The following is a 27,394-nucleotide window of genomic DNA, read 5'->3' on the forward strand; positions in this document are numbered from 1 at the left end:
ACCTCAATTTTACCATGTACTGGTCTTCGGGAATGCTGTACCCAAGACAGGCTCTTTCAAAATTTTCCAAGAAGGCCTCGGTGTCATCACCTGCCTTGTAGGTGGGAAATTTCCTGTGCTGTGGAGCAATATTTGGCGCCGGGTTGTTAGGGTTGGCTGGCACATGCAGCCCAGCTTTTGCCAACTCCAGTTCATGTTTTCTCTGTTTTTCCTTCTCTTCATTTTTTTTTTTGTTGTTTTTCCATTTCTTTTTGGTGTTTTTCCATTTCTTTTTGGTGTTTTTCCATTTCTCGGTGGTGGGCCAACTCTTCTTCTGCTTGTTTCCTTCGGTAGGCTATCTCTTCTTCTTCTAGTTTTCTTTTGTGTGCTGCCTCTTGGGCTGCCTGTTCTCTTTGGAAGGCTGCCTCTTTGATCTGTTCTTTTCTTTCTTTCATCTCCATCTCTTTTTGTTTTATTTCCAGTTGTCGCCTGTGTTCAGCTTCTTTGATTTGCTCTTCGGCGTCAATTTTTGCCTTAGAAGTCATGGTTCCTGTTTTCTTGTGTTGGGGTGCCCTCCGGTGTTTATCTTCTGAACTGCAGGTTCTCTGTTGCCTCCTGAAGTCTGCCTAGCAACAGTGCCTTTAGCTAATTTTCCTTTTCTCTCTCTAGCTAATGTTCAATGAAGGGAAACCAGAAAAACCACTTTATTTGCATGCCTATAAGTGCTGGTACTTGACTCCTAATGGGAGGGCTATTGCATGACAAAAGACCCTTAACATGCAAGCCACAAACTGCGAGAGAGAGCAGAAAAAAAAAATTCTCTCTGGTTCCCTTTTAAAACCAACTGTTTCTCTCTGCTAAAAAGCCCTTAGCAGAGAAAAGAAAAATATAATATTCCTACTGGCTTCTGGATTCTAATCCCACCGCTGCCACCATGTAATAACCTTAGTCCCAGATTTGGACCTTAGCGTCCAAAATATGGGAGTTAGCATGAAAACCTCCAAGCTTAGTTACCAGCTTGGACCTGGTACCTGCTGCCACCACCCAAAAAATTAGAGTGTTTTGGGGCACTCTGGTCCCTCTGAAAAACCTTCCCTGGGGACCCCAAGACCCAAGTCCCTTGAGTCTCACAACAAAGGGAAATAATCCTTTTTCCCTTTCCCCCTCCAGATGCTCCTGGAGAGATACACAGACACAAGCTCTGTGAAACTACACAGAGTGACTCCCCCTCTCTGCTTCCAGTCCTGGAAACAAAAAGTACTTTCCTATTCCCCCAGAGGGAATGCAAAGTCAGGCTAGCAATCCAACACACAAATCTCCCCTTGATTTCTTCCTCCCACCAATTCCCTGGTGAGTACAGACTCAATTTCCCTGAAGTAAAGAAAAACTCCAACAGGTCTTAAAAGAAAGCTTTATATAAAAAGAAAGAAAAATAAGTACAAATGTTCTCTCTGTATAGATGATACAACACAGGGTCAATTGCTTAAAAGAATATTGAATAAACAGCCTTATTCAAAAAGAATACAAATCAAAGCACTCCAGCACTTATATTCATGCAAATACCAAAGAAAAGAAACCATATAACTTACTATCTGATCTCTTTGTCCTTACACTTGGAAACAGAAGACTAGAAAATAGAACTACTTCTCCAAAGCTCAGAGAAAGCAGGCAGACGGAAAAACAAAGACCTTAGACACTCAATTCCCTCCACCCAAAGTTGAAAAAATCCGGTTTCCTGATTGGTCCTCTGGTCAGGTGCTTCAGGTAAAAGAGACATTAACCCTTAGCTATCTGTTTATGACAGTCTGCCAGGGGAAAAAGGGCGCGAAATGATTGTCTGCTGTTGCTTTCACGGAGGAAGGAATGAGTGACGACATTTACCCAGAATCACCCGCGACACTGTTTTTGCCTCATCATGCATTGGGATCTCAACCCAGAATTCCAATGGGCGAGGGAGACTGCGGGAACTATGGGATAGCTACAGGATAACTACCCACAGTGCAACGCTCTGGAAATGGACGCTAGCCTCGGTACATGGACGCACACCGCCGAATTAATGTGCTTAGTGTGGCCGCGTGCACTTGACTTTATACAATCTGTTTTAAAAAACCAGTTTCTGTAAAATCGGAATAATCCCGTAGTGTGGACATACCTTTGGTCTCCACTTTTTGCTTCTCTAGTTTCAAGCCTAAATGGGTGAATTCTTTAGCAACGCTTGCCAGCCAGTCTAATAGTAACAATGATGGGTTCTGAAGGGAGTCCCATCTATTCCTACTGTCCAGACCTGTGATGATTAAATCAACCTTGTATGTGGCTTTGAAAAGGCTTAAAGGACATAAAATGGTGACCATCCTTAGTAACCTGCAGACCTGTAGAATTGAGTGGGTTAGGCATAGGAGTCCCGAGGGGTGGGGAGGAGGAAGGTGCTAATCCAGGGAAACTCATACACTTGAAAAAATTGTTGGTTTTCCCTCTTTCCTTCCCCTTGTAGTTCCTTAACTTTGCTGTGACGCAGAAGAATAGTGAAGAATCATCAGCCTTTCCATAAAAACTGTAGCTAATTGTGTTCTTTCTTATGGTTTATTTTGGGGATATACTGATTATGGCCCTCATCACAGGGAAGAATTTAAGTGTAGAAAGATTTAGGATAGTTATGTTCCGGAGCATTTATTTGTTTGAGAGTTAATTACCCCTACTTGTCTCTCATATCTAGGAATATCTGAAAGATAACCAAAAGGTTCCACTTAAACTTATTGAACGTTCCAACCATAAAAAACTCTAGAAAGAGTCCCAGATCTTATTCTAGTTAGCAAGATTTCAAAAGTGTGCTTTTGTGAGCCTGCACTATCCCTGGCAAAAGTCAGAATTTATGCACCCAGGCATGTACATATGCCAACTTATGCATATGAAAATCTGAGTCTCAGCTTGGTTAATATTGCTAATGCCTCTAACTACAAACAAACATTGCAGGATTGAACATCAGGAATATCATCGATAAATCTAAAATTAACAAATCTAGTCTCTGAAATTTAGCAGACACTAATAAAATGTTTGTATTTTCTGCAGGGCTCTCACTTTTGTGTATCCATTTGGTGCCACACTGAATGTGATGAAACCAGCAGTGGCTGTTCTGTCCACAGGATCTGTCTGCTTTCCACTCAACAGACCCATTTTGGCTTTTTACCATTATAAGGTACAATAATGTAAATAAAATAAGCTATCCATCCCCCAATAAAGAAATGCAATGGTATGGTATGGCAGATCTACATATGCCTGTTTCTACTCCCAATGCACCTACAAACCCTTGAACCTGCTTGACAGTTCTTGATTCTTTTTTGTGTAAAGCTCTATTGCACAGAGTTCAAAGAAGAAAAAAGTTTGATCACCAAAGATTATATACTTTTAGATTTTGTCTTTTATTTCCAGTTATTCTCTTTCCACCATCGTAGTAACCATCTAGGAAGTGAGAATATCAGTTCAGTGGCATGTAGACAATTTTGAGTTAGGGACTCTTGGAAATTTAAAAGATTTTTGTATCCATGATCTTAACCATTGGCTTTGGTTTGGTACTTCCTAGTTTGCAAACATTTCTCCATAATAAGCACTAAGTGATGCTTAATTTTTATAGTTAATACGTTACAATAAAATTTTATATTTGATGTCTTAGTGATGTAGGGATTCTCCCCTAAATGTGCACAAAGTTACACATGCATGTTATGGGTAAAATAGACCCCATAAAGCATCAGAGGCAATAAAAATGCATGAAGTCCTTTTATTAGGAGGTTGCCAGCCCATTTAAGACAGGGGAGACTGGAGCAGCACTTGCCAAATCACAGCCTGCCTACTTCCATGGCAATCAAAGATGGAACAATTTTCTCACCCACCACTCCTACTTACATTTATGGAGCAAGTGTTTATACAGGTGGTCATTTTGAAATCACATGCACAAATATACATTTCTGTAATGTGTTAATCGTCAAGTCATATAAAGCCTTGATCCCCCTTGGATCAGAACCTTACCAGTTTGAATTGCGTTTCAACACTACTGTTGTTTAGCTGGGTTCTAGCACTCTTTCCTTGGACAGGAATATTTTATCTGAGAACCATAATAACTTAACTGTGCTATGAACTAAACTGTAAAGTGCTTATCCCAACCCCCAGGTAGTCTGTTGCATCAGTTAATAACTGAACTCTAACAGAGTTGTCAGATGAAAAAAATTCTAGACCATACAGGCCAAGGAAACTGGATCAGAAATGTGAATTTAAACACAGTTGCTGCTAGCAGGATTGTCACAAAGGAAACAGGGCATAAATGTGTAGTGTATTTTTAAAAGCTCTTTAATTAAATTTAGTGAATGTTATCTTCCCTAAATTTCTGAATATGTAAGTTTTCTTTGGTTTTGATATAGTGAGAAAATTAAATGAAAACTTGTCTGTGAGATGAGAACCTGATAATCTGAAGCCAGTCTTTTAAATTGATTTAGGCATGCAATTGCATGTGCAAATCACATAACTGTGCATGCCCGTGCATCTAATTCATAATTGGTGTGTGAGATCTGATTTCACTGCACAAGTGAAAGGGCTTGTATATTTTGTGAGCACAATAGCGTGCCTCTGCTATATGGAAATCTAGCCCTTGATTCTCAACAAAATTACTAACGATCTTCTAAAGATTCTGCTTTTTCCTCAAAGGGGGTAAGAAAATGTTGTTTCCATCAGAGTTCTCATCATGTACTCTCCCTGACAATCTCCTTTTTGATATAAGAAAATAGCATGAAAATCAAGGAAGTAGAACTGATCTTTAATTAGGCTTTCTTTTTTTCTATCTAGCTGGAGGAAATTATAGACAAAATGCTGGAAGATGAAGCTGAAGACAATGGTAGAATCTCTGTCAGGGCAGAGAAAAGGATTAGAAAGAAAATATATAATCTGTTTGAGAGAAGTGAGGTAGGGAAAAGAATAGCAAAAAAAAATAGAAGAACAGTAGATAAACTTAATAGGGAAATTCAGGAGGAAGAGATGATTGAGGCATTTTGAGAACAAATAACAGAAATATCCAGAACATGGACCTGGTACTAATGGGGGACTTCAATTACCCTGCATCTGTTGGAAAAGTAATACAGCAAAATTTCCGATAAGTTCTTGGAATGAATTGGGGACAACTTTTTGTTTCAGTAGGTAGTGGAAGCAGCCAGGTGGACAGCCATTTTAGCCTTGATTCTGACACATAGGGAAGAAATGGCTGCAAATTTAAAAGTTGAAGGCAGTTTGGGTGAAAGTGATTAATAAGTGATAGAGTTCATGTTTCTAAGGAAAGGAAGGAGTGAGAGCAGCAGAATAAGGACAATCGACTTCAAAAAAGAAGATTTTAACAAACTCACGGGGTAAGGTCCCATGCAAAGAATATGTAAGGGAAAGACGAGTTCAGGTGAGCTGGCAGTCTCTCAAGGAGATATTATTTAAAGATGTAAGAACAAATTGTCCCAGTGTGAAGGAATGATATGAACAATAGTAAGAGACCAGCATGGCTCCATCAGGAGCTCTTTAATGTCCTGAAAATCTAAAAGGAATCTTACACAAAGTGGACAAATGGAGGACTACAGAAGAGTGACACAAGCTTGTAGGGACAAAATCAGAAAGGCTAAGGCACAAATGAGTTAAATCTAATAAGGGACATAACAGGCAAGAGGTTCTTTAAATACATTAGGAGCAAGACAAAGATGAAGGAAATTGTAGATCTCTGTAGCAGAGAAGGAGAGTGCTTAAATGACAACATCAAGAGAGCTGCAGTGTTTAATGCCTATTTTGCAACAGTTTTCACTGAAAGGGTAAATTGTGACCAGATACACTCTTCTTTGTTAATATTAATTTTGTTACGTAAGCCAAAATAGGGGAAGAACAGGTTAAAGAATACAGTAGAACCCCCTTTATCTGAGCCTCTACTATCTGGCTCTCAATATTAACTGAACCAGTGTGCATACACAGGAATATGGGAAACTGATGCTTCAGCCCCAGGCAGCGAAGATGACAGTGGGAGCCCGCTGCCCAGAGCTGAAGCTCTTTGTCCATTCTCCGGATTATCTGAATTTTTGATTATCCGATCTGGCCGTATCCCAATTAGGTTGGATAAATGGGGTTCCTCTGTATTTAGATAAGTTAGATGTATTCAAGTTGGCAGGGCTTGATTCTAGGGTTGTTAAGGAACTAGTTGAAGCAATTTTGGAGCCATTAGGGACTTTGAGACAGCATGGAGGACCAGTGAGGTCCCAGAGGACTGGAGAAGGGCAAACATAGTACTTATCTTTGAAAAGGGGAACAAAGAGGACCAGGAAATTATAGACCAATCAGCCTAACTTTGATACCTAGAAAGGTATTGGAACAAATTACTGTACAATCAGTTTGTAAGCACCTGGAGGATAATAGGGTTATAAGGAATAGCCCCTTGGATTTGTCAAGAACATATAATTCCAAACCAACCTAATTTCCTTCTTTGAGAGGGTTACTGGCCTAATGGATAGGGAGGAAGCAATAGACATGATATATCTTGATTTCATAATTAAATTAGGGAGATGGGGTCTAGATGAAATTGCATAACTGGTTGAAAGACTGTATTCAAGGAGTAGTTATCAATAGTTTGCTGTCAAACTGGGAGGAGGTATCTAGTGGAGTCCCACAAGGGTCAGTCCTGGGTCTGGTACTATTCAATATGTTCATTAGTGACTTGGATTGTGGAATGGAGCGTATGCTTATAAACTTTGAAGATGACCTCAAGCAGGGAGGGGTTGCAGGCACTTTGGAAGACAGGATTAGAATTCAAAATGACCTTGAAAATTGGAGAATTGGTCTGAATTCAATGAGATGAAATTCAATAAAGATAAGTGTAAAGTACTACACTCAGGAAGGAAAAATCAAATGCACAAGTACAGAATGGGGAATAACAGCAGTAGTAGTACTGAAAAGGATCTGGGGATATAGTGGATCACAAATTGAACGAGTCAACAATATTAAGCAGTTTCAAAAAAGGCTAATATCAATCTGAGGTGTATTAGCAGGAGTGTCGTATGTAAGACATGGGAGGTAACTGTTCCGTGCTACTTGGCACTGATGAGGCATTAGCTATAGTACTCTATCTAGTTCTGAGCGCCACACTTCAAGAAAAATGTGGACAAAGTGGAGGGAGTCCAGAGAAGGGTAACCAAAATGATAAAAGGTTTAGAAAACCTGACCTATTTGAAAAGTTTAAAAAAACTGGGCATGTTTAGTTTTGAGAAAAGAAGACTGAGTGGGGACCTGATAAGTCTTCAGATATGTTAAGGGCTGTTATAAAAAGGATGATGATCAATTGTTTTCCATGTTCACTGAAGGTAGCACAAGAAGACATCTTAATCCAGGGCTGGGCAAACTTACTGGACTGAGGGCCACATCTGGGTGAGGAAATTGTATGCAGGGCTGGGGCAGGGGGTTGGGGTGCGGGAGGGATTATGGGTTATGTAGGGGGAGTGCGGTGTGCAGGAAGGGGCTCAGGGCAGAGGAGGGGTGTGGGGTGCATGAGGGGGCTCAGGGAAGGGGGGTTGGGGTGCAGGAGGGTGTGGACTGTGGGAAGGGGCTCAGGGCAGGGGGTTGGTGTGCAGGAGGGGTGTGGGGTGCAGCAGGGAGCTCAGGGCAGGGATTGGGCTGCATAGGGGTGCGGGGTGTTCGAGGGGGCTCGGTGGGGAGTTGGGGTGCAGGAGGGGTGTGGGGTGCAGGCAGGGAGCTTAGGGTAGGGAGTTGGGGAGGCAGGGTGCAGGTGGGGCTCGGGCTCCAGCTCAGTTCTGCTTACCTAAAGTGGTTCTGGGGTGGCAGTGGCATGCGGCCAGGGCAGACTCCCTGCATGCCTGCTCTGGCCCCATGCCGCTCCGCTCCAGGAAGCACGGTGGCCACTGTGGGGTGCAGAGGGCTCCGTGTGCTCTGCCCTTGCCACGCCTCCAGGTTCTTCCTCCGAAGCTCCCATTGGCCGCGTTTCCCGCTTCCTGGCCAATAGGAGCTGCAGGGAGCGGTGCCTGGAGGCAAGGGCAACGCATGGAGCCCTCTGCCCCCCCCCCCCCCGCGGGCCGCAGGGAAGTGGTGCTGGCTGCTTCTGAGAGCAGCGTGGGGCCTGTGGTGTCACGGGGAGCAGTCCTGCGGGCCGGATACAGCCTGCGGGCTGTAGTTTGCCCACCCCTGGCCTAATCTGTCGCAAGGGAGATTTAGGTTAGATATTTGGAAAATCTTTCTAACTATAAAGATAGTTAAGCAGTAGAACAGACTTCCAAGGGAGGCTGTAGAATCCTCCTCATTATAAATTTTAAAGAACAGGTTAGACAAACACCTGCCATGGAAGATTGTGACATTCCCGAGAGTACAATCTGAACTGTTGAACAGTTGTGTCCCCTCCAATCTCCAACCTGGCATGCCCTTTACACTGCTTTACTCGCACACACAACCTCTAACGTGTAAAATCTGTTCCAGCTGAATTACATGAATGCTTTGGCCAGTCACCCATTAATTACATACAGGATGATGCCAGCAACTTCTCAGTCCCAGATCTTCTCCCAGAAAGGTGCATCTTATACTGACCAGCTCTCAACTGGACTATGCAAACTTGTATAAAGTGTGTCATTTCATTAATGGAAAATGATATTCACAAACCTTGCTGTCTCACATGGAGATTCTCAACACTTCAATCCAAACACACTGGTTTAGATAAAATAAAACAAGTTTAACAACCACAGAAAATAGATTTTAAGTGATTACAAGTAATGAGGCATAAAAGTCAGAATTGGTTACAAATAAAATAAGAGAAAATGCAGACTGGTATTTAATTTAGCAAGCTAAATGGATTCAAAGCAAAGGTTTTTCTCACCCTGTGTTCTTCACAGTCTTTCCTGGCTGGAAGCCTCCAGACCAGGACCCCTCTCACAGTTTAGAGTTTCTTCAGGTGCTGTTGCTTCTGTGAGCAGAGATGAGTGGAGTAGAAAGAGGTGATTTGGGAGCCTCTGTTTCTCATTCTTATACCCTTCTCCCCGCTTTGAGAATTACCTCCAGCTGGGGTTCAGGTTACAGTCAGTCTGTTTACACAGAAACCCCTCAGCTGTTCCATTGCCAATATGTAAAGTTCTCGCTCTTACCCTTCTTCCTACCAAAGAATGGCCTCTTAACCAGGTGATAGCCCATGATAGTCCATTTGATTATGCTGATACTTGGCCGTGGTGTCAGTATGTCTTTTGTCTCTGAAAAACTGGTTTGGGCCTGTTTTTCTATTTTTGGAACTTGGCACAGCAATATTATACAGTAGAATCTTACAAATTTACATACAGTGTTGCCACACATATTTTATCAGGACAATAATGTTCAGCAGATTGAGTTTTCAAGTGATACCTCACAAGGTATACTTTGTACAAAATGTATCATGGTTTTGTAAAAAGAATGTACATAGGGGTACAGTCTGTCGCAATGATCTAGTGTACTTGGTTCTGCACAAAGGGTTGGACTAGATGACCTCTCAAAGTTCCTTCCAGCCCTACATTTCTATGATTCTATGAAACAGTAACAGCTGAGGATGTGTTAGGGCAGTGGTTCTCAAAGTCGATCCACCGCTTGTTCAGGGAAAGCCCCTAGCGGGCTGGGCTGGTTTCTTTACCTGCCGCGTCCGCAGGTTCGGACGGTTGCGGCTCCCACTGGCTGCGGTTTGCCGCTCCAGGCCAATGGGGGCTGCGGGAAGTAGCGCAGCCAGTGGGAGCCGCGATCGGCCGAACCTGCTGACGCAGCAGGTAAACAAACTGGCCTGGCCCACCAGGAGCTCTCCCTGAACACGCAGTGGACCGGCTTTGAGACTCACTGTGTTAGGGGATAAAAGTCACTTGCTTTAGATTTTTTCCTTTCCTGGGGTCATTTACTAAGTAGAAGCTAAATAGAAAGTACAAGCATTCCATTCATACTCAGAAATTTACCATTATGTTTATCCTTTGTTCAATACAAGTAAACTGGAACCCTGTTTGAAGCAAGTTTTTTACAACAGCAGTTTTTATGGTTACATTGTTTGCTATGAATTTTAATCTTGGTGCCCGCAAGAAATATTACTGGTGGTTGTGCCGTCTTGAAAACTCACTATTTTGGGGTGGGGGTGGTGGTCCATCTACATAATTCTTTATATGACATTTGAAATTCAGCTAATTAAAATATACTTGTCTGCATTTTTTATAACTCTGCTTATAAAGAGCTATGCCTTTGCTTTTTTAGCTAGCCTGGGGCTTTGAAAGCTATGTTGACTTGCATGCATGCCTCACTTTTGCAGGTACTGACTCTGAACTACTGAAGAAAGGTGCACATGAGATTAGTTATGTATTAATCTCAGTTAAGATCTTATTCATTCTTGCTCTATTGATTAGGTTTTTTTTTTTTTTAAGGACACAAAAACGACAATAAAATACATACAATTTGCTTATTGTTGATGTAATATTATTTGCTGCTCTGCTTTGTGGAATGCCCATGAAATAGCTCTCTAATCCCACAAATACAGAGCACTACTTCTAAGGTAATGTTAATAAAATAAACCTGCTAAAATAATGCATTTATTTTATACTAATGCTATACAGTCAAGAGATTGTCCTCTTACAAGTTGTTCCTAAGTTCCCTGCTTCTTGTTCCTAAGTTCCCATTTCCCTCTAATTAAAATAATGTAATAGTTTAGAGTGTGGTATGAATCCCCTGAATATTTGTGATCTGACTTTTTTTATATGTTAACTTTGTTGACAGAACCAAGGTGGAAAGATGGCAGTGTTGGGATCTTGCCACATGTTCAGTGACCAATATTTGGATAAAGAAGAAAACAGCAAGATCATGGTAGACTTTTAAAATATATTATAAAATTACCATTAGTCTTTTCATAGCATTCACAAGCACACCCAATCCTCGTAGTTTGTTCCCAGAGCACAGATACTAGCATCGCTATGAAATAGTTGGGGGATGGAGAACCAGACTTGGCATTGAAATAGTGAGGAAGATTTTCAAAGGCACTGATAGCAGTTGGGCACCTAACTGTGTGTATTGCAAAGCGAAACTCTGGAAAGCTTTTGCTGCTGCTTCTCTCTCGACCATGATTATGTTTGTGTGTGTTTTTAAAATATGCAGTAGGGTTTTTTGGTCATTAAATTTGTAACAGCTTTGTGGCAACACAATTATTAATAATATTTTGCACTTACTGCTCTTTTTGTTTAAACATCACAAAGTGCTTCAAAAAGGTTGGTATGTATTACCATCCTTGTCTTTTTTTATTTATTTTTTTTTTTTAAAGGAAGCATCATGTTAAGTGACATAGGCATTCACAGAGCAATTAAATAACATGCCGTTACTCATGCAAAGATTCAAGGGTAGATCTTGGAAGATAATTTTGGTATTACAATCATTCCCTTGTTCTAGCCACTAGATAACGCTGTTCTACTTGATCCAGATTATTAGGCAGTTTGTGTCTACATGTTCTTTCAGTTTCTGTATATGTTTCTTTGTAACATGACTTCTTTTGTAGGCTCATTTGTAACTGCATCTTGAGCTTCGTGCACCTCTCTATGCATTGTCCTTTTAAAACAAATATAATGAAAGGAGTATTGTGATCGGTTGGCTGATATAGTCCTTGCCCAAGTACGGTAGCTGACAGTCTCTACTATTCAAGTATTCCTTATTTAAAAGTAAAATTCAGCAATCATTTAACCATTATTGCATTTTTCAAGAGCACTTATGAACTTCAGACAGCCCACATTTTTCAGGCTGATGAACTGAATTGGTTTTCATCCTCTGGCCTTGCAGTTCACCTGCATCCAGTATAAAGTGCACTCTTTGTCATGTTTTGTTGCTTTGGTAAGTAATACAAATACTCTTAATATTACTGGTTTTCTCCCCCCGATATTCTTTATTGTTTTATCCGACTCTTTCACATTTATGCCATCTCATCCATCAGGTGGATTTGACAAGGAGTATTTAAATGTTTTAGCATTACAGTAAATTATTTGACACTCCAAAAACTTAATACGCATCTGTGGTTCCACAGGATGTGCTTTTCCAGTGGCTCATAACCACAGACATCCATTTAAATCAGATTGATGCAGAGGACCCTGAGGTAAGAGACATTCATTGTGTGATAGCTAATAACCTTTTAGTCCACTAGGACCTGAATTACAGAAGTACCTGCCTAGCACCCCATAGTTCAAGGCTGTATCCGTGTTCTTATTACAGATCCCTTAGGATGGGGTAGTAAATAGGCGGACCGCAGGCCAAATCCCTAACACCAGATGCTTTTGAGTGGACCCTTAAATCTTTTCATTTACATATTATTATTATTATTATTATTATCATTGTTTTTATTTTATTATTTTCTCTGGAGTCTGGACCATGACTATACCTTGACCAAGAAATTTGGACATTGACAAAAAATAATTGACTACCCCAGCCTTAAGAGTTTTATTTAATTTTCAGGTTTAAAAATTCTCTTCAGACAGAAACTTGGCAAGTCAGAGATCTCTCTAGCAGGTTAATTTATTGCACTTAAAAATATATATATATATATAATAAATGAAAATCAAATGAGTAATAACCTGTCAATTGCCACTGAATGAAGATATTAAAATACAGTTACAGTCTACTTAAACTCCCATAATCTGGAGTCTCACAGATCAAGATTCAGACCTCATTATCTATGCTCTTTGAGACATCAGCATGGATAGTAACCCTGATGTTTTGATCAAGCTTTTACCTAGATATTTGAGTTTGGATCCTGGACTTGAATGTTCAACATTTTAGAGATATATGTAACAACAAACACTATTTTAATGTAGCTTCTAATGTGGCTTTTGTTGTTGGTACTGCATCCAAATGTTATAGTGAATGAACTTCAAGGTCTCAAAAACTGAAACTGTTGAGGGCAATTTTGGAGATATTCCTGGCATTTTTGCCACATGTAGATTAGGATTCTCTGCAGTATTTGGATAGTTATTCATCATAAAATGTAAGTCATGGAGGTGTTGGCATCCTATTGGCCACTGGTTACCATTCCTTTTTTGCCAGATTTTTAGTTTAAATTAAACTTTTATTATGGAGACCACTTTTCAAGTCTGATACTTTTGCATTTCTGCCCTGAGCCCTCACACTTCAGGGCCAAACATGTAGCAAATAGAACATTTCTGTAGCTGAGTGGGGACCACCCAACTTGTCAATTTTGGAGCAACTTTTGAAAAATGTTGCATATGAATATATATTTTTTTTACTTGAAAATACCTTACACACACAGGAAAGGGGTGATTGCTCTATAAATAACACACAAAAGTTAGTCTGAACTTCAATTTGACAAGCTTGCAATACATTAATTAGCAGCAGAATTGGCACACTTGGCACTCCTACTAGTTTCTGAAGCACAGGAGTGTGGAACAGCGGTCTTTGACCACTGACTTCACAGCACCATGGTGGGAGCTGCCTTCAGCTCCTCTTAATAAGTGAAAGACAAGGAAATTCAAATGTAGCATCCCTTCTGCAAGTGATGCAGCAATACATGGACAGGACATGTGAGATCACAGTTCATGTGTCTTGGGCATACAAAGACTCATGTCTGCCTTGATGTAAGACACCCATTACTGTAAAATAAAATGTACACATTGGTTTGAAAATATTTGTTGCTGATAATGTAGTTCAGTTGATTTCAACGTCTATGTTTTAATGCAGGGATGGGGAACCTTTTTTTCTACCAGGGGCCACTGACCCAAGGAAATATCAGTTGTGGGCCACACACAGCTCTGCAGGGAGTGTGTGTGTGTGGGGGTGTGTGGCTCGGGGCTTCCCCTAATTTCAGGGGTGGGGTCAGAAATGAGGGGTTCAGGGAGGGGGATCCGGGCTGGGGCTGAGGTGTTCGGAGTGCGGGAGCAAGATCAGGGCTTGGGCAGGAGGTTAGGGTGCAGGAGGGGGTGAGGGGTGTGGGCTTTGGCTGGGCACCACTTACCTCAGGCGGGTCCCAGTCAGCTGTGCAGCAGGGCTAAGGCAGGCTTCTCCCCCACCCTGGCCCCATGCCACTCCCAGAAGCGGCCATGGTGTGGCCAGGTGGCTATGCAGTTCCCATTGGCTATGGTTCCTGACCAGTGGGAGTGGCAGGGGTGGCACCTGCGGGTGGGGGTAGGTACATGCGGACTCAGAGCTTCTCTGATCGCCCCTGTGCCTAGCCGGGGCCACAAGGACAGCCAACTGACTGGCCTGGCACCCTAGCTTCAACCTGCAGCGGGGCAAGCCAGTGCTCGTGTTCACTTTCTTTTCACATAAAACGAAATAGTTCTTTGTGACATTCCTAAATGAAATATAGTGGCCTGCATTGTGAAGAGTCTTGGGAGGGAAAAGGTGTAAACTGAAGTTATCTCATGTAAAAAAAAGATTTATTTTTTTAAGTGAAGTACAGAGTAGGAGGAGCTTATTTCATGTAGTTTCCCTTACTCATAGCAGTGTCATTATGTTCAGATTTCAGACTATACAATGCTTCCGGACATAGCCACGCTGTCTGAGCGACTACGAGTGTGTCTACAAGAGGGAGACGAGAACCCACGAGATTTCACAACGCTCTTTGATATGTCAATTTATCAGCTGGATACAACCTCCCTCCCTAAAGTTATCAAGTTAGTACCTATGAAGTGTATGTGTGTTTGGTCTTATTCTTCATTTCCTCTTGGTGTGTTTTTAAGCATACGTATACTGAAGAAAACACTTTCACTTCCGTAATGTATTATTGTAAGATGCTGATTAGATGAAGGTGCTGAACTTTCACCTTGCATTTAAACATGCAATAGAAAAGCTGAGCAATCTATCTGCATTGTCCATTTTTGGATGAGTGCTTGTCCATTTTTTAGAAGCAATTGCTTTGTAGTTGTTGCAGAGATCAAAGTTACTGTGTCATTGCGGTAATTAAAGAACTCCTGACACATTTTCACAAATAGGATGTTAACCTTGGTGTCCTGGGCAAATTCAAATTCACAATCTGTATCTTACACATGCAAATGTAAACAGAAAATGTATTATCTTCTCCCTCAGACTTTGCCTTTTTCTTGATTGTAGGTCTTATGAACAGCTAAATGTGAAACATGAACCTCTCCAGCTCATTCAGCCTCAGTTTGAGACTCCACTACCTGCACTCCAGCCAGCTGTGAGTAATCTTACATGACTGAGCCCTGAGATGCATAGAATCCACCTTGTAATGGGAACCTCTCTTTGTTATAAAGAACTATATGGAAGAGACAGAGAAACAGGAGAGCATTAACCATTGAATACCTTAGTACATGTTTTTATGAAGTAGCACTCTTTGTGGTCCTATGAATGTGTGTTCAGTCGGATCATGTGATTGAAAACAATGAAACCCTTAAGTGCACATGGGGTAAGCAAACCGAGACTGGTGCCAGCAGAACCCACTATATCGTGAAGGTGTTAAAATGCTCCGTACATCTAGTATTTCCACAGGTCTCCCTAGTTGCTTTATATTGCTCTGAGCCAGCAGTGCCCAGTGTGAAGGCCAAATGTTATTTCAGAAAGGTCCTGGGGCCACAGTCCGTATCTTAACTGTTTTCCTAGGTTCAGGCAGAGGCAGTCAGGTTCTCATCCTGCTCTCGTTAGGGCTCCCACAAGGAGACAGTGGAGCAGCCAGAGCTACTGCCTCCTTTCTCCCTTCCTTGCTGAGCTCACATCAGCGCTGTTCCTGCAGCTGTGAGGCAGGTTGTAGGAGGTGTTTGGGAAAAGTGTCCCTTATTCCCATTCCTTAAAAATCACAAGGCGTGGCTTAGGGAGCACATTCTCAGTTTGTAACAAAATACACATTTCCTTTTTTACACAGTGGCCTTTGAGGGACATAAGGCTGCAGGTTGGACACCGTAACTTTTAGCAATTTTGAGTAGTGTTCATAGTCTCTTTCCAGACGATCTTTACAAGGTCTCATAAGAACAGCTTTCTGAATCAGATCACTTAAACCACCAACCTTCCTTTCTGGAATATTTCCGTCTAAATTTCAAACATTCATATTGTCGAGATGGTTTTATTGTCACGTGAGACATGAATGAAGAGCAATCAGTATTAATGCAGTGGTTCTGGTTGTGATGCCAAGTGGCATAAAAGTCACGCAGTTCAAAGTTGAATCCCATGTCAACCTCAGCTAACGTTGCCTATTGCATATATACTCAGTGATACAAAATACTGCATATGGCATTAGTGTTTATGCCTTAGTGTGTATGAGCAGTGTGGCTGAATTAAGGGTTCCCACAGCAACCAAACTGACTTGCTTGACAGTTGGGAATTTAAAGTCTTGCCCATAACAGTCCATATTCTTGGGGTCCTGTGTTGCCCTTTATTTCTGTGAGTAAATGGTTTCAAGACCCCCAGTGGATCTTGGCTGAGAATAGGGAGTACTAGCTGACTCCATGGGGTTCACTCTGACAGATGTTATGTGGCAGATGGGGGGCTGATGCTCAATATTTGACCACCCATCAATCCTGTGGAGATTTGGCTGTAAGTGAATGCTTTCTGTTAGTAAACTCTTGACTGGGGAACAGTGGTCAGCAGAGCAGCCAATGGGATCACAGCTTCTGCAGAGACGAGCCCTGCATTGCAGACCTTGGCATCATTCATTTTCTGAGGAATCACAGGCTTTGGAGACTGAACCTCTTGCTACTTTGACTGTAGAAAGGGGGTGGAGGTGGGCCGACACATTTTGTCCCAGCCTTGAGTAGAAGAATGCGATAAACTGCAAATTCAGACTCTAGCTGTTTCTCTAGTTCTTGTCCTTGGTTTTTATTGGTTTAAAAAGAAAACAACCGAGTTAATAAAATTAAATGGGGAAAAAGGAGAGGTGCTGGCATGCTTGTGCCTAGGCAATATGTAGAATATCTAGTTATTTTTACAAAATTAGGGCTGTCAAGCGATTAAAAAAAATTAACCATGATTAACCGTGCAATTTTTATTTTTTTAAAAACAATAATGCTAATACTACTAATATATAATAAAATATACTAAGTTAAACAATAATAGAATACAATATGTTTAAATATTTTTGGATGTTTTTTCTACATTTTCATATATATTGATTTCAATTACAACACAGAATACAATGTGTACAGTGCTCACTTTATATTTATTACAAATATTTGCACTGTAAAAAAACCCAAAAGAAATAGTATTTTTCAATTCACCTAATACAAGTACTGTAGTGCAATCTCTGTCATGAAAGTTGAACTTACAAATGTAGAATTATGTACAAAACTTTAGAGCCTACAAGTCCACTCGGTCCTACTTCTTCAGCCAATCGCTCAGACAAACAAGTTTGTTTACATTTGCAGGAGATAATGCTTCCAGCTTCTTGTTTACAGTGAAGTGAGAACAGGTGTGCGCATAGCACTTTTGTAGCTGGCATTGCAAGGTATTTACATGCCAAATATGCTAAACATTCGTATGCCCCTTAATGCTTTGACCACCAATCCAGAGGACATGCTTCCATGCTGATGATATTCATTAAAAAAATTAATGTGTTAATTAAATTTGTGACTGAACTCCTTGGGGGAGAATTACATGTCTCCTGCTGTTTTACCCGCATTCTGCCATATATTTCGTATTATAACAATCTCAGATGATGACCCAGCACATGTAGTTTGTTTCAAGAACACTTTCACTGCAGCTTTGACAAAACACAAAGAGGGTACCAATGTGAGATTTCTAAAGATAGCTACAGCGCTGGACCCAAGGTTTAAGAATCTGAAGTGCCTTCCAAAATCTAGAGGGATGGGGTGTGGAGCATGCTTCCAGAAATCTTAAAAGAGCAACACTCTGATGCGGAAACCAACCACCAAAAAAGAAAGTCAGCCTTCTGCTGGTGGCATCTGACTCAGATGAAAAGGAACATGTGTTGGTTCGTACTGCTTTGGATCATTATTGAGCACAATCCATCATCAGCTTGGACATATGTCCTCTGGAATGGTGATTGAAGCATAAAGGAACATATGAATCTTTAGCGCATCTGGCATGTAAATATTTTGTGACGCCAGTTACAACAGTACCATGCAAATTCCTGTTCTCATGTTCAGGTGACAGTGTAAACAAAAAACAGGCAGTCTTATCTCCTGCAGCTATAAACAAACTTGTTTGTCTGAGCGATTGGGTGAACAAGAAGTAGGACTGAGTGGACTTGTAGGCTCTAAAAAGTTTTATAATTGCTTTGTTTTTGAGTGCAGTTATGTAACAAAAAAAATTCTACATTTATAAGTTGCACTTTCACGATAGAGACTGCACTACAGTACTTGTATGAGGTGAATTGCCAAAATACTATTATCATTTTTACAGTGAATATTTGTAATAAATAATATAAAGAGAGAACTATATACTTTGTGTTCTATATTGTAATTGAAATCAATGTATTTGAAAATGTAGAAAAACATCCAAAAATTTAAATTGGTATTCTATTATTTAACAGTGTGATTAAAACTGTGATTAATTGTGATTAACTCAAAAAAAAATTGTGAGAGTTAACTGTGATTAATCAACAGCCCTATATGAAATACAAATGAAGTTTTGAGATGTGTTCAGTTTATTGTGGAATTTTGGCTTATTGTAGATTTTCAAAAGGCTCTACTGATATCCAAGCTGAAAACTGTCTCCTAGTTTTCTGCAGCATGTAAGAAAAACATTTGACAGTCAATTACATTAACTCTTCTCTTGTAGGTTTTCCCACCTGCTTTCAGAGAATTACCTCCTCCCAGTCTGGACCTGTTTGACTTAGATGAAACGTTCTCCTCTGAGAAAGCTCGTCTTGCGCAGATTACAAACAAATGTAAGCAAGGCAAACTTCTGAAGTTGGATTACATTCATATTTTTACAGAAGTCCCATTCTTTTGAGGAAAACTTTTTAGCAAAATAACTTGAGACATTTTAGCCGCAGTAGGAACATAGGGCCTGATTTTCAGATGTACGGTGCACCTACAGCTTCACATTCATTTCATCTAGGGTTAGGGGTTCTGAGTATCTCTGGAAATCAAGTCCATGGAAAATGTCCTCCTCACATGTATGGCATAGTGCACTGTTGCAGATCAAAATGTTAACAGCAGCATGACTCTCTTCTTTTTCTGTATCTCCTGCCTTCCTCTCCCAATCATTGTCCAGAATGACTTCCAGAGTTGTGGTAGCTAGGATATGATTCTTGGAGCCATAAAAGTTAAAGGATCCTGAAGTCCTCTCACTAATTTTTGATGGAAATTACTCTTAAAAAAATACTTTAAAATGTTCAGTATAAGGATCTACTAGGGCCAGGCAGAATCCTTGATCCTGCTGTGAATCTCAGTGGTGGGACTGCAGCTGATTTGATATTAATGAGTCTCTCATTTTGCTTCTGCTTTCTGGTCCATGTCTTTATGCATGAATGATTTCAACATCCTTCTTCATTTTCAAGTAGAAATGATAAGCCTGTGTCACAGGTTATCAAGCTTTTACACACATCTCAATAACTGAAGAGTGCCATAAAGTGCCAGCTGTTTGCCTCAAAGATGCAGTCTATTGTCCTCCTGAATAATTTTTTTTTTAAAGGGGCTAATTCCCCAAGTGCTTAATTGCAAGTAGAAATAAGCAGCATAACTTCAACCACACAAACCATGTGTGTGTGATTTGTCTTCCTCACTCTGTGGGTCCTTGTTAGGTACTGAAGACGACCTGGAGTTTTATGTCAGAAAATGTGGTGATATCTTAGGGGTATCAAACAAACTCCCAAAGGAGCAGCAAGATGCCAAGCATATCTTGGAGCACATCTTCTTCCAAGTGGTGGAGTTCAAAAAGTTGAATCAGGTACATTGTTTTAATAACAGAATAGCTAATGAATGGAGAGTATGATATTAGGTATGACCCTGTCACGGAGTGGTCTGCTCACAACTAAGGGTGCCTCTTTGTGTCTGTGGATTAGCTTAATTCAGGTCTGATGCCCTCTACTGCTTCTCTCTCACTCCTTGCAACTTAAAGTACTCTGCCTTCGTGGCTTGGTCCTCCAGCCAGGTCACTATAGTCTTACCCTAAGATACCCCAAAAGGGGATGTCTACACAGCAACGAGACACCGTTGACTGGGGGGCTATTTCATTGCTGCGTAGACATCCGGGGTAAGACTGGGACCTTTGAGACGGAAGGGTCCCAGAGGACAGGCTCCAGCCCTAGCCCAGAAGTCTAAACAGCAGTGAAACAGCCCTGCGAGCCCAAGTCAGCTGGCACAGACTAGCCACTCGTTTTTCTTTCGCTGTGTAGACATACCCAAAGTTTTTTCCATACCGATGACCTAGACAGTCTTCTCGTGCACTGCCCTGGTGGTGCCACTTCCCCAATGGCTGGTAGAGGAATCCCGGACGGCCCACTGCTCCAGGTTCCAGTACAGGGACCCTACCCTTGGACTCCTTCCTACTTCTCAGCTCTATTCTCTGGCTTCCCACTTCCCCCTCGTGTTTACCAGCCCAAACTCCCTCCTTCCAGGGCGTAACTGCAGGCGATCTGCCACTATAGCCCCAGACATACTTCCCTACTCCCAGGGAATGACTGCAAGTCGTTTCCCTGAGCCCCTGTCTGCTATCAGCTCCCTGGCTTTATAGAAGCCCTGCCTATTTCTGCACTGGTGAGCTACCCCTCATTAGGCTTTCTTCAGCCTTAATTCCCCCAGCTGGCAGCCTAATAGGTTAATTGGCCCATCTGGCCTCCATTATAAGAGGTCCAGTGATGTTGCTATATTGAAGCCTTTGTCCTATGGTGAGCAGCTGGGCATGTGCTGATGACTGAAGTGTGATCCTGACTACTGATAACCAAGTACAGAAACTACTATGTGTATTGCTTAACTAATGCAGTCTCCTGTTTTAGAATTACTTCATTTCATTGGTGGTTGCTTTGCTTTGTATGCTACGATGGTGCAGGAGTTTATAGACACTTGAGTACTGATGCATGGAGGTCCTGTCAGCAAATTTTGTAGAACTCAGACTGCACAATAACATGGCTGAAGTCACCTGCACTGTTCATACGTTTTTACTACTCTGATGTGTCTGTAAGAATCACAAATGAGTTACCTTATTGACTTGATAGATAAACCCAATGTACACAGATGTGTAAGGCACGCTTTCCTTTTCTAAAATTGTTGGCTTAAGGGAAGAGCCTCATTTGTGGAGCTGTTGATGGGGCATTAAGCAATCAGACCAATAGATACACAGTTCAGGTGATTTCAGTGAAATACTATCAATTGTGTTCTCTGTGCATGTAACAGAGTCGTCTTGGGTAAATATTTACACAAGTCTGATAATACTATGGTAATGCAGATTTCATACCAACGATGTTAAAACCAGATCTTCAAAGGTATTTAGGCTCCTAATTGCTTTTGATTTCAGTGGGAGTTAGGAGCCTAAATACTGACGGTGCTACAAACAAAGTTCAGGGCTGCTGGGTTAATTGTGAATGTCTCTCCTTCTGATCAGCTGCTTCATTAATAGGGCTTCCAGGTCTACATCAGTAAAAGTATTAAAAAACAAACTCATTCCTCCTTTAAAGTGTATTTACTTTACTTTACATTAAATATCCTTTCTCTCCCCCCACCCCCACCCCTGTAAAGGAACATGATATTGACACAAGTGAAGCTGGATTCCAGAATGGTTACTGAGCACGGGCTTTTCCTGTCAGAGAGAGAGACCAACTGACCTTCTTAGCAAAAATATTTACCTCCCTCAGTGTAAATGTTTTCTATTTGTTTATTCAGTATATTGATTGAGGCATTCTTCTTTGAACCTTTGGGTGTTGTAAATATGTATAAAGTCTTAAACTGGAACTTTTTTTTTAAATGCCAAATTAGGGTGTTGTAAGTGGCAATAATTTTCAAAAGCTTTTTATGTAACAAACATTCTGTATTTAATCTTTTCTATTTTTTTATTGGAGCTATAATTCTATAATCTGTGAAATATTCTTATGTTAAGAAAATATTTCATTCCAAACCCTACTTCGGTCTCTGGTATTTATTTTTCTGTCTCTAATGCCTGCTTGCAGAATTTGTTTTAGTATAAAATGTTTGTTTTTACAGATGCTTGCAGTTTTTTAATTGCACTGTAGAAGAGAGGCCACTCAGCTGTCAGTTTGTTTGTTTTTTGTGAGCTGGAGAGCAGAATATCTAGCCATAAGTAGAATTGAGACTGAAACTCATAGAATTCATATGCTAATCTCTCACTCTGCGGCTGCCTCCTCTTGGCTGTCAACCAGAATGAAAACAAGAAGTAGGTTTGTCACTACAGAGGAAAATATGAGATTCCAAACAGAGGAGAAGAAATATACTTAGGCAAAGATAAGATTCTTTCTGGATCAGTGTTTTTAAAGTGTAAGACACCATGTAAATTTAGAAGGGGCAGCCATGTGGAAGACTACATAGAATTTAAAAGGAACATTTTCACAGTTAGTGTCTACAATTTAAGGTGTTTTTCAAAACCAAAAAGTCACACCATACTTTTTGCACAGATTTATTCTATCTGTGGGCTATTTACCACCTGCTTAATGCAACAGTGAGGCCTTGTCTACACTACAGGGGAAATTCGATCTAAGCTACGCAATTTGAGTTACATGAATAGTGTAACTCAAATCAATGTAGCTTAGATTTACTTATCACAGGGTTCGCACTACGCGATGTCGACAGGAGACGCTCTCCCGTTGACTCCCCCACACTTCTCGAGCCAGTGGAGTTCAGGAGTTGACGGGAGAGTGATCTGCAGTCGATTTAATGAGTCTAGGTCGACCGCTGATGCATCAATTGCTGCTCACGGATCCTGGGTAAGTGTAGACAAGCCCTGAGTTACTGCATAAAACTGAAATTAAAGTGGAAGTGATTGATCTTTAATTGTACAAGCTGAGTGTAAAGCAAACAAGAAAACCAAGAACATAAATTGTGAAAAGGTTTAGCATTTTTCCAATGTTAATAACCAGCTACTTGTGTAAAGAGGGGAAAGGACATCTATTTTTCTTAATTGTTTTTAAACCTGTAATTGGCACTGCACGAGAGCACCCCTTCCTCATTTATATAACTGTGTATTATGCATCTGAGGCTCAAACCCACACAAGTAACCACCTCCTTTCTCCCCTCCTGTCTGCCATGCAGTCCTCGATCCCTGGCACCTGCTTGTAGTCCTGGTCTGCCCTATCACTACCTTCAAAGTTGCTTCTTCTGAAAGGCCTTTTCATCATTGTCCTCTTTTAGTGGTGTAGTGAAGATGAGTGAAAATCCTATTCTTTCTGCTGCTGCCCTGTGCTCCTTCCCCCCACCATGGGTGCTAAAACATCAACTTGCATTGCTTGTCAGGAAGAGAAGCTAGCATTCTTTCCTGCCTAGCATGCTGTTGACACTATGCAAATATTCACCATATGCTGCTGGCGGAAGTGGCAATTCCATTGACTTCACAGACTTTTGCGTACTTATGCCAGCTATGAATGTGGTGGTCCCCAGCATCCTTTACTGCACCTCTACCCCGATATAATGCAACCCGATATAACGTGGTAGAGCAGTGCTCCAGGGGGGTGGGGCTGCGCACTCCGGTGGATCAAAGCAAGTTTGATTTAACACTGTTTCACCTAGAATGCTGTAAGATGGTTTTGGCTCCTGAGGACAGCGTTATATGGGGTAGAGGTGTATTTACACAAGTGTAGAACTTTTAAATTCCGGAGTGTCCCAGTCTGCCCTAACAATTCTGTTGTGGTGGAAGATTATCATGATTGATCAGAGATCACATTTTTTAAAAAGCTGCTGTGTTTTGTTTTTATAAACTTGTTACCCCGTTCACCCAAAACACTGGTTGGGACAATCCAGCTGAAGATTTACACAACCACCTTAATCTTTCCAAGATTGTATCCAATACCACTCACCAAAGCATCACAGGCTCCAGCTGAACTAAACTTTTGCCCAATCCTACTGGTATTTAGGGAGTGATGGATAGCTCCAGCCTGTGTTGTTCTTCTGTGTTTATACTTCAGACTGTAAACAAATGCTTCCTTTAGAAAGCTTTTTAAAGGTGTTTTGCCACCTGTGCTTGTTTTTGCAATAATATGTTTTAGAAATAAGAGTCAGCAGGACACTCTGAGAATGCAGAATAAGCAGTGTGTGACCAACCCGAGAGCTAGGGTTTATCCTTCAGTATTTCTGGTGTCCCTGTTTGCATTGCTCATGGGCCTGCTGTAGTGAGCATTTACATAGATGGAGGCATTTTCACTAAATTGTTATAACTTGCAAATTAAGCTTCCTAGGCTGATATGTAGACAGGGATAATAATGCATTTCTCTCCTTTAAAAAAAAGAACTAGCATCCATGAAGAGACAGTGGCTCCTGGCCACCTCTGCCAGGAATCCCTCCACTTACACTCAAATCTCATGATTATATAGTTCTTCCTTCTAATTTCATTCACCTAATAGAAGTTGAAACCATCATAGCTGTCTTGCCACATGGATGGTGGTTTAAGAGCAGTAGCCAGTCCGAGGGCCGGGATTTGTAGTAGTTGAGCTGCTGTAACCACTGTAGCTTTGATTTTCACTAACTCTACAACATGCAATTCCCTATTTGTTAGATACTAATCACGGACAGGCTTTAGTGTAACAGGTTTTGTCTCTTATACTTGCAAAAATCAGCCTATAATTCTGCACAAGCAGAGATTACTATGTAGACAGGATGTAGATGTTTTTCTATCTTGTCTTCTAACCCTCCTCAAGTACCTGACCCTGTGTACACTCAGGCCCTTATAGTCCTGTGTGATGGATGTGATATATGCCTGTGGAAACATAGCCACAGAATAAGAAAATGCCTAATTGCTGTGGTGCTGTTGTGAGTCAGTTACTGCACCCCAGCCTGATGCTTTGCTTGTAAAGGAGCATTGCAGAATAACCTGCATCACACCCAGAAGGAAATTAAAATGAGTGATGCTTTCAGAAACAGACTTCTCATCTCTACTCTTGTGGGGCCTGTTGTATCACACTCCTTCAGGCTAATGTAATGGGCTGTATTTTCTTCTTCGATTCCCACCTCTCTCCTTAGGGACCTAAGCAGGAGGTTGACTGTTCAGTTAGCAAAAGGTAGGCTTTTGTTCAGCTGTTAGCCTCTGATCAGTTTAACTTCTGGAGCATTCTCTCTTTTCAGTCAGGCTCCCTATACCCTAGCCATGATTCTGACTAAAGTGAGTATAGTAACTTGGAGGTTTGACATTGGTAAGACCTATCGCAGATTAATAGAATATTTAAAGAGATTTTATACTTGGAGTCATCCAGGGAGTGGGGGCAGAGAACAAAGATACTGTTCAAGCTCAGACCTGCTAAAGAACTCCATGGTTATGAATGAACTACCGTATAATGTATTATCATCCCTAAAGCCATCCACAAACAAGAATCAGTGCCTCTCTTTGGAACCTTCGTCACATGCCAGTTTGCCAAACCTCCACCCTTTCCTCAGACCTCTTCCTCTGTCAAGGCCTAAATATAGGATGCAGAGAATGCTGAATTCATCCACAATAAGGGACACCAAAATTATTCTTGCACAAAACTTAAAATGCTGTAGGTTTCCCTCCATCAGTGTAAGTGACTATTTGTACTCTGTTTCTTGTGTCTGTCGGTTGTAAATAATTTTCATCAATGAAAGTGAGGATACTAGACCGGTATGGAATGAAAACTTCAGAAGTAGGATGAGAGGTGCCGCTGAAAACAGATCATGTAAGAAGTTCCTAAGAAACCCACTTCCTTCCACAGAGGCCATATGAAATGATTACAGAAATAATACACCAAGCTCCTCAACTCTGTATGCCCCAGCATCTCCCTACATTGCAAAACCCTACTTCACAAGAGGTGGTGACTAAAAACTGTCCCAACATTAATCCTACATGAGAAAAGGCTTCAGCTGCTTTATAAACACTTAGAAGAGGCTCTGACTTCTAAGCCAGGGGTTCTTAAACTTCTTTGCACTGTGGCCCCCTTCTGACAACAAAAATTACTATGTGGCCCCAGGAGTGGGGACCGAAGCTTGAGCCCCACAACCCCATATGGGGCAGCCAAAGCCCAAGCTCCACCACCCTGGATGGAGTGAGGCAAAGCCAAAGCTCAAAGACTTCAGTTGCCGGCAGGGGGCCTGTGGCCCTATTAAAATGGGATCCTGACCCACAGTTTGAGTTGAGAACCACTGTTCTAAGTGTTAAAGGACAGGACTCTGAGTCATGGGATCCAAGATCTAGTCCTAGCTGTGAGAGTTAGGGAAACTAAGAGAAGCGACTTGCCCAATTTGTAAAATGGAGATTTTAAGTGGGACCTGAAACCTTTTCTGGGGGTTGCATATCCTTGAGCTAGTCACTTCCCCATCTGTAAAATGGGGATAATGATACTCCACATCTCCAACCTGGCTTCTTTATGTAGATCGTAACTTCTTCAGGGACTATCTGTGGTGTTACACAGAATGATCAGAATTTCACAGCTACTCTTAGCAGCCTATTCCAGAGCTTAACTTCCCTTACAGCAAGACCTCTTTCCCCAGTAGCTAACATCTCCCCAGCTGCGGATTAAGCCTGTTACTTCTCGTCCTATCTTCAATGGGCGTGTGGGCTGCCCATCGCAGCGAGGCCCTGCGCTCTCTCCAGTGGGACCCCTCGCCAATTCTGTGATTTGCGACATGGGAAACAAGCCCTCGTCCACGCAGCCTCCTTTAAAGAGCAGAGCTGCTCTTTTGTCCTTGCCAGGCTCCCATCGAGCTCAGCCTGTTTTCCTTCCTGCCTGCAGAGGGATGCGCCGCGGCCAGCCCCGCAGCCGGGCTGATTCTCCTTGCCCACGTGCGGGTGGGGGCGCCTGGCCCGTTTCCTCGGGATGCCATGTCCGTGCCGTCCGCTAGCCGGGCTTTGCTCTGGGCTGAGCTAACGCGGAGACCTGGGCTCCCAGCACTTCAGCCTGCAGGATGCTGATGGGGTCATGGCTGCTCTCCTGCGGCGCTCCGCCACTCCCACGTTTCCAGGGACGCTGCTGAGGTAACTGCATTGTTTTTGTCACCCCCCTACCCCCACTGCATACGCTCCTATCCCCCCTTGCAGCTGCCGGGGGAGGGCGAGTGTTGTTTCACTAGTGCCACAACGGAGAGAGTCTCACACACACACAGGCGCGCCCCAGCCGCCACCAGTGTCTCCACTGGCGGTTCCGGGCTCGAGCACGTGTTGTGCCAGCCCCGCTGTCGTGCGTGAAACGTGCAGCCCGAACCCCAGCCGCGCTGGTTTCCTGGAGGATGAGGCCAGGAGGGACGATGGGGACGGTTTCCGCCGAGTGGGTGGATTCAATGAAGTATAAACGTTTTTCTCCGTCTCCCCGCCGCAGAGCTACAGCGGGATGTTCGTGCAAACACACTTC

General features: G+C 42.0%; 2 protein-coding genes across 5 annotated transcripts in view; both read left to right on the plus strand.

The window, feature by feature from the left end:
- Positions 1–21,995, plus strand: part of IFT52 (intraflagellar transport 52) — a 30,679-nt gene extending 8,684 nt beyond the window's left edge. For all 4 annotated transcript variants that reach the window (XM_050917400.1, XM_050917401.1, XM_050917402.1 and 1 more), the window contains 8 exons: positions 3,046–3,172; positions 10,753–10,839; positions 12,041–12,109; positions 14,485–14,639; positions 15,076–15,163; positions 18,715–18,823; positions 19,682–19,827; positions 21,615–21,995. In XM_050917400.1, the coding sequence (XP_050773357.1) occupies positions 3,046–3,172; positions 10,753–10,839; positions 12,041–12,109; positions 14,485–14,639; positions 15,076–15,163; positions 18,715–18,823; positions 19,682–19,827; positions 21,615–21,662 (829 nt within the window). In that variant the 3' untranslated portion in view covers positions 21,663–21,995. The remainder of the gene's footprint in view (positions 1–3,045; positions 3,173–10,752; positions 10,840–12,040; positions 12,110–14,484; positions 14,640–15,075; positions 15,164–18,714; positions 18,824–19,681; positions 19,828–21,614) is intronic.
- Positions 21,996–26,782: 4,787 nt separating this feature from the next.
- Positions 26,783–27,394, plus strand: part of MYBL2 (MYB proto-oncogene like 2) — a 40,678-nt gene continuing 40,066 nt past the window's right edge. The window contains exon 1 of the mRNA XM_050917311.1: positions 26,783–27,021. Within this exon, the coding sequence (XP_050773268.1) occupies positions 26,966–27,021 (56 nt within the window). The 5' untranslated portion in view covers positions 26,783–26,965. The remainder of the gene's footprint in view (positions 27,022–27,394) is intronic.

This window comes from Gopherus flavomarginatus, chromosome 11 (genome assembly GCF_025201925.1).
Source record: "Gopherus flavomarginatus isolate rGopFla2 chromosome 11, rGopFla2.mat.asm, whole genome shotgun sequence".
In the NCBI taxonomy this organism is placed as follows: Eukaryota; Metazoa; Chordata; order Testudines; family Testudinidae; genus Gopherus; species Gopherus flavomarginatus.